The sequence below is a fragment of the Sprattus sprattus genome (genome assembly GCF_963457725.1).
Source record: "Sprattus sprattus genome assembly, chromosome: 11".
Taxonomy (NCBI): Eukaryota; Metazoa; Chordata; class Actinopteri; order Clupeiformes; family Clupeidae; genus Sprattus; species Sprattus sprattus.
In genome coordinates this window covers 29914288-29926172 of record NC_137909.1, presented here as the reverse complement: position 1 = coordinate 29926172, position 11885 = coordinate 29914288, and the positions used below count along the sequence as shown (strand labels likewise).

The 11885-nt window shown below is 42.2% G+C and overlaps 2 protein-coding genes across 2 annotated transcripts; both read right to left on the bottom strand.

The window, feature by feature from the left end:
* Positions 1-1536: 1536 nt before the first annotated feature.
* Positions 1537-2430, bottom strand: LOC308372441 (kunitz-type serine protease inhibitor textilinin-4-like; the record flags this gene model as incomplete). The annotated part of the gene is made up of 2 exons (XM_080847595.1): positions 1537-1727; positions 2283-2430. 2 exons carry the CDS (start codon positions 2428-2430, stop codon positions 1537-1539), a joined length of 339 nt encoding a protein of 112 aa, XP_080703721.1.
* A 2883-nt stretch (positions 2431-5313) lies between these two features.
* On the bottom strand, positions 5314-9687 carry LOC308372440 (tissue factor pathway inhibitor 2-like; the record flags this gene model as incomplete). Its single annotated transcript, XM_080847594.1, has 6 exons — positions 9578-9687; positions 8846-9022; positions 8441-8647; positions 6517-6693; positions 6060-6266; positions 5314-5504 (listed from the first exon to the last, which is right to left on the bottom strand). The coding sequence occupies exons 1-6, from the start codon at positions 9639-9641 to the stop codon at positions 5314-5316; spliced, it is 1023 nt and encodes a 340-aa protein (XP_080703720.1). The 5' UTR covers positions 9642-9687.
* Positions 9688-11885: the final 2198 nt, after the last annotated feature.

The following is an 11885-nucleotide window of genomic DNA, read 5'->3' as shown; positions in this document are numbered from 1 at the left end:
GCATAGGCCTACATTCATTAGAAAAAAAGGAAAGACTGTTACAACCTATAAGAGAAAGAGGATTCCTTTCTTTATGTTAATACACTTGAAGGATAAGTAGACATTATATGTATTTTATGATAAATATATCTAATTAATTGCCAAGTTTAGTTGCTCTATTATATAGAAATGTATTTGTTGATATATTTGTTGTTAGATCTCACCACTTGAACTTGATACAATTATCTTTTTCCATATGAATAAATGTGTCACATCAAACAATTAGTATAAGCTTATATATTTATAAAACAAAGATGTTTGGGTAGTTAGAGGACTGTGTACGAATAGTTAGAGGACTGTGAGGAGCTATTTGCATCAGAATGTTAGTGTATGGCTTCACCATCACTGGACCTCTCCTTTAAATAGTCTTAAACTCTTGCTGTATGTTTTTGACATTTTTCTACCTTCCCTCAACCAATTTGGGGATTCTATCATCTCAAGTCAGTGTGATTACTGAGTTGAAACCTGGACTATTTTGTATTCATCCATAATAGTAAATGTACCTGAAAGGCCAGGTACTGGTGTTGCCAGCCAAAGCTGAAAACAAAGAAATCGGTAAAGCGCTCATGTAAAAAACATAATGTGGTCAACCTTCTTGAGGTGATATTGTGGGCTTTTTTTTTTAAAGAATGAGGCAAGTTTAATGAAACACTCTTTATTACATGTTCACATACCAAATCCAGTATGCCCAAATTAACTGGTCATGAAGTTTCTCGAGTCATTTAATTTCATTTAATAAAAAATATGTATTCAGGCCCCTCCTGTCACAGTAAAAGATTGTTGTCATTTCTGTTTGTATAAATGGTAAATGAAATGTAATAAAAACAAAAATACATTTCTCCTTGTACTTGAAAAAAAGACAAAAGTGAACACAGAAAATGTTCATTTAGTTCTAAACAAAAGGCCTTTACATCTGTTCCATAAAAAAGCAGTCAAAATCAAACAAACTAAATTAAACCAAACTAACCCTAATGAAGTTGAGGTTGTTGCGTGTAAAACATCACTTATAGAGATGGACAAGGCCCAATTGATCACTTGTGAAATTCATTATTTTATGTTAAGGAGTTTGCAGGATTTATTCTTGTACTTAGCAAAGCACTGTAAGTAAAAACAACTACCCCCAACTGGGGTGTCTTCCTCCTCTGGCTCCTCTCCATCATCTGTGCAGCATAGTGACAGAACAGACAGGACATGCAAACAAGCAGAGTTAGTATCTGCCAGCGAAAAACCCCAAATCTGTGTGTGGTATGTGAGTGTGTATGTGTGAGTGTGTTTGTGTGTTTGGGATCACCAAAAACCCCACTGTGTGCATTCATGACAGGCTCACATGGACTTTAATTCTTGGTGAGACCCCCGCCCCTCACTCCAGTTAAGAAGTACATTTTGGAGTTAAAATAATAATATCAAAGAGAATGTGAAATGTTTTCCTGTTTTATAACATTAATTTGCATGGTTCTTTTAGTCCCCTTTAGTTTGAAGCGCACACTTCTTCCAGGGTCACACCTGCTTACCTGTGGTTCCACGACATGTGCTGTCGCAGGCCTCAAGGTCAAGGAAGCGGTTGCCGTTCCCAACACAGCCGCTCCAAAGGAACTTCTTACATTTATGATGGGCCGAGTCATAATAGTAACGCAGGTAGTTACGCTGGCATTCTCCTGAGGCCTTTGGGAAGAGACAAGCATCCCGCTCTGTAAAGGGGAGAGAGGGTTAGATTGGTAAAATGACACAAGCACTGTTTGCTTGAGCTGTCATCTTCCTTTTAAAATCCACCATCCCTGATACTGTTATGATGCATAGCGCTGCTCAACCACTAGGTGGCAGAAGATACTCAGGAAATTGACCTTCCTGTCTCAGTCTTTTCGGCTCAAAGCCTTGGAAATGAAAAGGTAATATTGTCTTGATAAACCAAACGACCAGAAAAAGGAAAAATCAAACAGTCTTATGTCCTTATTGCCCACAGACACATTCTCTGGTTGAATGATCTCTTGTGTGCTGTAGCTGCCACTACAGGGACAATATGACTATTATCCATGGGCTAGGTTGTGGATGGGACTTTGATGCAGCATTTCAATATCAGAAACATCGTGTCCTTGGCAGGAATGCACTGACCTTCCTCGCTAGCTTTCACCTTTCTAAGTGCCTGGACACCATTGAGGTTTTCCATAGTACGGTGCTACTTTGGAGGTTTATGATCCCCAAGTTGTCTTTTATTCTCCAGTGGTACCCCTAGAATGCAGACTTACCCAACACAGGGTAAACATTGATGGCGTTAGCTGAGCAGTTTCTCATGCAGTCCTTTTCAGACATAAAGCGGTTCCCATTACCGCCGGATCCAAAGTACTTAAATGGACGGCACTTGTCTTGGGCGGCATCGTAGTGGAGGTTCCACATGAAACTTCCATCAGTGTTTTGTCCCTCATCTGGTGCCAGTGAACAGAATTCAGGAAGGCCTCGAGGGAGAAAGGGGGTTTAAAAAGTCAGGTTATTCTATTCAGTCAGGAAATTATTATCTATATAGAGTAAATATTCATGACAAATCACAACTTATTTATTTATTACTAACGCAATGGTGTATGCTATGCCACACTGACACTCATGTGAACTGTTGTACTTGGTGAAATACACCCTCGTTCCACCCTCACTGTGGGTATGACAGTAGTCTGGCTCTCACACTGATTTCTTGCATCAGCAGAGGGTCTTGGAAGACGTCTGATGTACTTGCACAAACAAAACAAAACGGAACAAATCCATCCAAAGCTAACGAAAAGCCTGGTTCTGATTGGTTCATTCCCATCACTGTTGAACTACTGAGAGCCAACGGGTGCCTGTAACCAGGCTTCCTGACTGAGTCTGACAACTATTGAAATACTGGCGGGGATAAAATCAGGAAGCCTGTGCTCTCTTAGTCCCCTTTAGTTTGAAGCGCACACTTCTTCCAGGGTCACACCTGCTTACCTGTGGTTCCATGACATGTGCTGTTGCAGGCCTGAAGGTCAAGGAAGCGGTTGCCGTTGCCAACGCAGCCGGTCCAAAGGAACTTCTTACATTTTTCATGGACCGAGTCGTAATAGTAACGCAGGTAGTTACCCTGGCATTCTCCTGAGGCCTTCGGGAAGAGACAAGCATCCCTCTCTGTGAAGGGGAGAGAGGGTTAGATTGGTTAGACACTGTTGTGAGACACTGTTGTGAACAAGTATGTCCATGTTTGTGTAGCGGCAAATAACACAAAGCCACAACGTGACGGAAGTTTTTTTTTTTTGGCGTTTTGTCTGCCGTGGTTTGGCAAACAAACGATACAGTTAGTTAGTTTGGCTAACGGAAGCATGCTACCCAGCTAGCGAAACCGTAAGCTTACGCAAGCCACCTCCACACATCGTATCCAAGCTGTTATTGAATCGATTTCAACTTCAAGTTCAAACTCAATTGAACACGTACGACCTCCTGTAAAGGTAAGTGCTATCTTCGGCTAAGGGTAAGCCTACCGTCATTATCGACGTTGCGCCTAAAACATATTATTGCCATTTGCTATGGTTGATTGACGGGGACGGGAATGTATTCGTTTTCTCCTCTTTTACCCGGACGCATTTAGGTCTAAAAGAGGACATGTCAGGGTAAAAGAGAACGTCTGTCTTGTCTTGTGTTTCAGTTGCTTGATGTTTGACTGTGTAAGGAATCTTGTTGACTTGCTAGTTTGTCATAAACAGCCGCTAGCTAGTAGCCGCTAGCAAGACATCCCGTTAGCGATGTTAGTGAGGTTGTTTTAACACTCTTGGACATTGATGCTAGTATTACGTTTTTTTTCGTTTTTCCGCCTGATGCTAGTATTAAGTGCTCTTGCGTTAACTTCTTTGCAATGTTATTGTGATAGCTATGTTGGCTAGGTTGAAAACAACTTCCCTAACACAGTCAAACATCAAGCAAGTGTCAATTTGGCTGCAAGAACGTAGCCCAGTTCATTGTCAACATTAAACTCTAGTAAGAAAAATCGCTATACCGCTGTGCTGCTTTAACGGCGATTTGGACTCATTTTAAAATAAATGATGACGGGAGTAAGGCACAGTGGCACGAAGGGCGGAAAGGAAAGTACTTCGTTTGACACAAGCAATTTGATTAAACATCTGAAGACGCACCATAGTGCTAAGCACACATAGTTCACTCATGCCAGTGGCGCAAGAGACCAAAGCAACCAATCTTTACTGACGTCTTGCAAAAGAAAAAAACGCGCACGCACACAGACAGAGAGAAAGAGAAGGGGAGGAAGAGAGTTGTTGATCCTTTTGTAACTGAACTGTGTTCATGTTCTTATGCAGGAATAGTTCTGTTCACTTTTTGTGAAGCAGACTGTGTTGTTAACTATGCAGCAAATTGAATTGTCATCTGTTTATATTTACATTTCGTCTAATGTGATGATATTGACTACCAGAAAGCTCTGTTTATTTTTGGCTTGGGATAGCCTTCTGTTAATGTTGTACTATAGGCTTGACATAACTTGCAGAGGATAAAATAAAATCTTTCATGGAAACCAAATCTTGGAAGTATCGGTACTCGGTATCGGCAAGTACACAAATAAAAATACTCGTACTCGTATCGGTTTGTAAAAAGGTGGTATCAGTGCATCCCTAAGGTTTATTATAGTACTGTGCTACTTTCTAGGTTTGTGATCCCAAAGTTGTATTTTATTCTTCAGTGGTACCCCTAGAACGTACCAAGTGATATCCGCCGTCCCAGACCCACACCACTACCAGAACAATAACAACAGATAAACCTCGACATGATTTCACATATCTCAGTGTTAATTCAGATTCATTCACGACCCCAAGTAGTCTGCGCGTGTCTCAGACACAACCACTGGCTCACTTTTTACCCCTAGAATGTACACTTACCTGACACAGGGTAAACATTGATGGCGTTAGCTGAGCAGTTTCTCATGCAGTCCTTTTCAGACATAAAGCGGTTCCCATTACCGCCGGATCCAAAGTACTTAAATGGAAGGCACTTGTCTTGGGCGGCATCATAGTGGAGGGAGATCATGAAACTTCCATCAGTGTTTTGTCCCTCATCTGGTGCCAGTGAACAGAATTCAGGAAGGCCTTGAGGTAAGAAGGGGGTAAAAAAAGACAGGTTATTCTATTCAGTCAGGAAATTATTTCCTAAAAAGAGGAAATATTGATAACAAATCACAACTTGCTTATTTAACACTAACAAAATGGTGTATATCAGGAAGCCTGTGCTCTCTTAGTCCCCTTTAGTTTTTAGCACACACTTCTTCCAGGTTCACACCTGCTTACCTGTGGTTCCACGACATGTGCTGTCGCAGGCCTCAAGGTCAAGGAAGCGGTTGCCGTTCCCAACGCAGCCGCTCCAGAGAAACTTCTTACATTTATGATGGACCGAGTCATAATAGTAACGCAGGTAGTTACGCTGGCATTCTCCTGAGGCCTTTGGGAAGAGACAAGCATCCCTCTCTGTAAAGGGGAGAGAGGGTTAGATTGGTAAAATGATACAAGCACTGTTTGCTTGAGCTGTCATCTTCCTTTTAAAATCCACCGTCCCTGATACTGTTACGATGCATAGCGCTGCTCAACCACTAGGTGGCAGAAAATACTCAGGAAATTGACCTTCCTGTCTCAGTCTTTTCGGCTCAAAGCCTTGGAACTGAAAAGGTAATATTGATTTGATAAACCAAACGATCAGAAAAAGGAAAAATCAAACAGTCTTATGTCCTTATTGCCCACAGACACATTCTCTGGTTGAATGATCTCTTGTGTGCTGTAGCTGCCACTACAGGGACAATATGACTATTATCCTTGGGCTAGGTTGTGGATGGGACTGTGATGCAGCATTTCAATATCAGAAACATCTTGTCCTTGGCAGGAATGCACTGACCTTCCTCGCTAGCTTTCACCTTTCTAAGTGCCTGGACACCATTGAGGTTTTTCATAGTACGGTGCTACTTTGGAGGTTTATGATCCCCAAGTTGTCTTTTATTCTCCAGTGGTACCCCTAGAATGCAGACTTACCCAACACAGGGTAAACATTGATGGCGTTAGCTGAGCAGTTTCTCATGCAGTCCTTTTCAGACATAAAGCGGTTCCCATTACCGCCGGATCCAAAGTACTTAAATGGAAGGCACTTGTCTTGGGCGGCATCGTAGTGGAGGTTCAACACGAAACTTCCATCAGTATTTTGTCCCTCATCTGGTGCCAGTGAACATAATTCAGGAAGGCCTCGAGGGAGAAAGGGGGTTTAAAAAGTCACAACTTATTTATTTATTACTAACGCAATGGTGTATGCTATGCCACACTGACACTCATGTGAACTGTTGTACTTGGTGAAATACACCCTCGTCTGTAACCAGGCTTCCTGACTGAGTCTGACAACTATTGAAATACTGGCGGGGATAAAATCAGGAGCCTGTGCTCTCTTAGTACCCTTTAGTTTGGAGCGCACACTTCTTCCAGGTTCACACCTGCTTACCTGTGGTTCCATGACATGTGCTGTTGCAGGCCTGAAGGTCAAGGAAGCGGTTGCCGTTCCCAACGCAGCCGGTCCAAAGGAACTTCTCACATTTTTCATGGACCGAGTCGTAATAGTAACGCAGGTAGTTACCCTGGCATTCTCCTGAGGCCTTCGGGAAGAGACAAGTATCCCTCTCTGTGAAGGGGAGAGAGGGTTAGATTGGTTAGACACTGTTGTGAGACACTGTTGTGAACAGTGTTTGTGTAGCGGCAAATAACACAAAGCCACAACGTGACGGAAGTTTTTTTTTTTTGCGTTTTGTCTGCTGTGGTTTTGCAAACAAACGATACAGTTAGTTAGTTTGGCTAACGGAAGCATGCTACCCAGCTAGCGAAACCGTAAGCTTACGCAAGCCACCTCCACACATCGTATCCAAGCTGTTATTGAATCGATTTCAACTTCAAGTTCAAACTCAATTGAACACGTACGACCTCCTGTAAAGGTAAGTGCTATCTTCGGCTAAGGGTAAGCCTACTGTCATTATCGACGTTGCGCCTAAAACATATTATTGCCATTTGCTATGGTTGATTGACGGGGACGGGAATGTATTCGTTTTCTCCTCTTTTACCCGGACGCATTTAGGTCTAAAAGAGGACATGTCAGGGTAAAAGAGAACGTCTGTCTTGTCTTGTGTTTCAGTTGCTTGATGTTTGACTGTGTAAGGAATCTTGTTGACTTGCTAGTTTGTCATAAACAGCCGCTAGCTAGTAGCCGCTAGCAAGACATCCCGTTAGCGATGTTAGTGAGGTTGTTTTAACACTCTTGGACATTGATGCTAGTATTACGTTTTTTTTCGTTTTTCCGCTTGATGCTAGTATTAAGTGCTCTTGCGTTAACTTCTTTGCAATGTTATTGTGATAGCTATGTTGGCTAGGTTGAAAACAACTTCCCTAACACAGTCAAACATCAAGCAAGTGTCAATTTGGCTGCAAGAACGTAGCCCAGTTCATTGTCAACATTAAACTCTAGTAAGAAAAATCGCTATACCGCTGTGCTGCTTTAACGGCAATTTGGACTCATTTTAAGATAAATGATGACGGGAGTAAGGCACAGTGGCACGAAGGGCGGAAAGGAAAGTACTTCGTTTGACACAAGCAATTTGATTAAACATCTGAAGACGCACCATAGTGCTAAGCACACATAGTTCACTCATGCCAGTGGCGCAAGAGACCAAAGCAACCAATCTTTACTGACGTCTTGCAAAAGAAAAAAACGCGCACGCACACAGACAGAGAGAAAGAGAAGGGGAGGAAGAGAGTTGTTGATCCTTTTGTAACTGAACTGTGTTCATGTTCTTATCCAGGAATAGTTCTGTTCACTTTTTGTGAAGCAGACTGTGTTGTTAACTATGCAGCAAATTGAATTGCCATCTGTTTATATTTACATTTTGTCTAATGTGATGATATTGACTACCAGAAAGCTCTGTTTATTTTTGGCTTGGGATAGCCTTCTGTTAATGTTGTACTATAGGCTTGACATAACTTGCAGAGGATAAAATAAAATCTTTCATGGAAACCAAATCTTGGAAGTATCGGTATCGGTACTCGGTATCGGCAAGTACACAAATAAAAATACTCGTACTCGTATCGGTTTGTAAAAAGGTGGTATCGGTGCATCCCTAAGGTTTATTATAGTACTGTGCTACTTTCTAGGTTTGTGATCCCAAAGTAGTATTTTATTCTTCAGTGGTACCCCTAGAATGTACCAAGTGATATCCGCCGTCCCAGACCCACACCACTACCAGAACAATAACAACAGATAAACCCCGACATGATTTCACATATCTCAGTGTTAATTCAGATTCATTCACGACCCCAAGTAGTCTGCGAGTGTCTCAGACACAACCACTGGCTCACTTTTTACCCCTAGAATGTACACTTACCTGACACAGGGTAAACATTGATGGCGTTAGCTGAGCAGTTTCTCATGCAGTCCTTTTCAGACATAAAGCGGTTCCCATTACCGCCGGATCCAAAGTACTTAAATGGAAGGCACTTATCTTGGGCGGCATCATAGTGGAGGGAGATCATGAAACTTCCATCAGTGTTTTGTCCCTCATCTGGTGCCAGTGAACAGAATTCAGGAAGGCCTTGAGGTAAAAAGGGGGTAAAAAGAGACAGGTTATTCTATTCAGTCAGGAAATTATTTTCTAAATAGAGGAAATATTGATAACAAATCACAACTTGTTTATTTAACACTAACACAATGGTGTATATCAGGAAGCCTGTGCTCTCTTAGTCCCCTTTAGTTTGGAGCGCACACTTCTTCCAGGGTCACACCTGCTTACCTGTGGTTCCACGACATGTGCTGTCGCAGGCCTGAAGGTCAAGGAAGCGGTTGCCGTTCCCAACACAGCCGCTCCAAAGGAACTTCTTACATTTATGATGGACCGAGTCATAATAGTAACGCAGGTAGTTACGCTGGCATTCTCCTGAGGCCTTTGGGAAGAGACAAGCATCCCGCTCTGTAAAGGGGAGAGAGGGTTAGATTGGTAAAATGATACAAGCACTGTTTGCTTGAGCTGTCATCTTCCTTTTATAATCCACCGTCCCTGATACTGTTATGATGCATAGCGCTACTCAACCACTAGGTGGCAGAAGATACTCAGGAAATTGACCTTCCTGTCTCAGTCTTTTCGGCTCAAAGCCTTGGAACTGAAAAGGTAATATTGTCTTGATAAACCAAACGATCAGAAAAAGGAAAAATCAAGCAGTCTTATGTCCTTATTGCCCACAGACACATTCTCTGGTTGAATGATCTCTTGTGTGCTGTAGCTGCCACTACAGGGACAATATGACTATTATCCTTGGGCTAGGTTGTGGATGGGACTTTGATGCAGCATTTCAATATCAGAAACATCTTGTCCTTGGCAGGAATGCACTGACCTTCCTCGCTAGCTTTCACCTTTCTAAGTGCCTGGACACCATTGAGGTTTTTCATAGTACTGTGCTACTTTGGAGGTTTATGATTCCCAAGTTGTCTTTTATTCTCCAGTGGTACACCTAGAATGCAGACTTACCCAACACAGGGTAAACATTGATGGCGTTAGCTGAGCAGTTTCTCATGCAGTCCTTTTCAGACATAAAGCGGTTCCCATTACCGCTGGATCCAAAGTACTTAAATGGAAGGCACTTGTCTTGGGCGGCATCGTAGTGGAGGTTCAACACGAAACTTCCATCAGTATTTTGTCCCTCATCTGGTGCCAGTGAACATAATTCAGGAAGGTCTCGAGGGAGAAAGGGGGTTTAAAAAGTCACAACTTATTTATTTATTACTAACGCAATGGTGTATGCTATGCCACACTGACACTCATGTGAACTGTTGTACTTGGTGAAATACACCCTCGTCTGTAACCAGGCTACCTGGCTGAGTCTGACCAAATTATGAAATACTGGCGGGGATAAAATCAGGAGCCTGTGCTCTCTTAGTACCCTTTAGTTTGGAGCGCACACTTCTTCCAGGTTCACACCTGCTTACCTGTGGTTCCATGACATGTGCTGTTGCAGGCCTGAAGGTCAAGGAAGCGGTTGCCGTTCCCAACGCAGCCGCTCCAAAGGAACTTCTTACATTTTTCATGGACCGAGTCGTAATAGTAACGCAGGTAGTTACCCTGGCATTCTCCTGAGGCCTTCGGGAAGAGACAAGCATCCCTCTCTGTGAAGGGGAGAGAGGGTTAGATTAGTTAGACACTGTTGTGAGACACTGTTGTGAACAAGTATGTCCATGTTTGTGTAGCGGCAAATAACACAAAGCCACAACGTGACGGAAGTTTTTTTTTTTTGCGTTTTGTCTGCCGTGGTTTGGCAAACAAACGATACAGTTAGTTAGTTTGGCTAACGGAAGCATGCTACTCAGCTAGCGAAACCGTAAGCTTACGCAAGCCACCTCCACACATCGTATCAAAGCTGTTATTGAATCGATTTCAACTTCAAGTTCAAACTCAATTGAACACGTACGACCTCCTGTAAAGGTAAGTGCTATCTTCGGCTAAGGGTAAGCCTACTGTCATTATCGACGTTGCGCCTAAAACATATTATTGCCATTTGCTATGGTTGATTGACGGGGATGGGAATGTATTCGTTTTCTACTCTTTTACCCGGACGCATTTAGGTCTAAAAGAGGACATGTCAGGGTAAAAGAGAACGTCTGTCTTGTCTTGTGTTTCAGTTGCTTGATGTTTGACTGTGTAAGGAATCTTGTTGACTTGCTAGTTTGTCATAAACAGCCGCTAGCTAGTAGCCGCTAGCAAGACATCCCGTTAGCGATGTTAGTGAGGTTGTTTTAACACTCTTGGACATTGATGCTAGTATTACGTTTTTTTTCGTTTTTTTTTTCGTTTTTCCGCCTGATGCTAGTATTAAGTGCTCTTGCGTTAACTTCTTTGCAATGTTATTGTGATAGCTATGTTGGCTAGGTTGAAAACAACTTCCCTAACACAGTCAAACATCAAGCAAGTGTCAATTTGGCTGCAAGAACGTAGCCCAGTTCATTGTCAACATTAAACTCTAGTAAGAAAAATCGCTATACCGCTGTGCTGCTTTAACGGCGATTTGGACTCATTTTAAGATAAATGATGACGGGAGTAAGGCACAGTGGCACGAAGGGCGGAAAGGAAAGTACTTCGTTTGACACAAGCAATTTGATTAAACATCTGAAGACGCACCATAGTGCTAAGCACACATAGTTCACTCATGCCAGTGGCGCAAGAGACCAAAGCAACCAATCTTTACTGACGTATTGCAAAAGAAAAAAACGTGCACGCACACAGACAGAGAGAAAGAGAAGGGGAGGAAGAGAGTTGTTGATCCTTTTGTAACTGAACTGTGTTCATGTTCTTATCCAGGAATAGCTCTGTTCACTTTTTGTGAAGCAGACTGTGTTGTTAACTATGCAGCAAATTGAATTACCATCTGTTTATATTTACATTTGGTCTAATGTGATGATATTGACTGCCAGAAAGCTCTGTTTATTTTTGGCTTGGGATAGCCTTCTGTTAATGTTGTACTATAGGCTTGACATAACTTGCAGAGGATAAAATAAAATCTTTCATGGAAACTAAATTATCGGTATCGGTACTCGGTATCAGCAAGTACACAAATAAAAATACTCTTACTCGTATCGGTTTGTAAAAAGGTGGTATCGGTGCATCCCTAAGGTTTATTATAGTACTGTGCTACTTTCTAGGTTTGTGATCCCAAAGTAGTATTTTATTCTTCAGTGGTACCCCTAGAATGTACCAAGTGATATCCGCCGTCCCAGACCCACACCACTACCAGAACAATAACAACAGATAAACCTCGACATGATTTCACATATTTCAGTGTTAA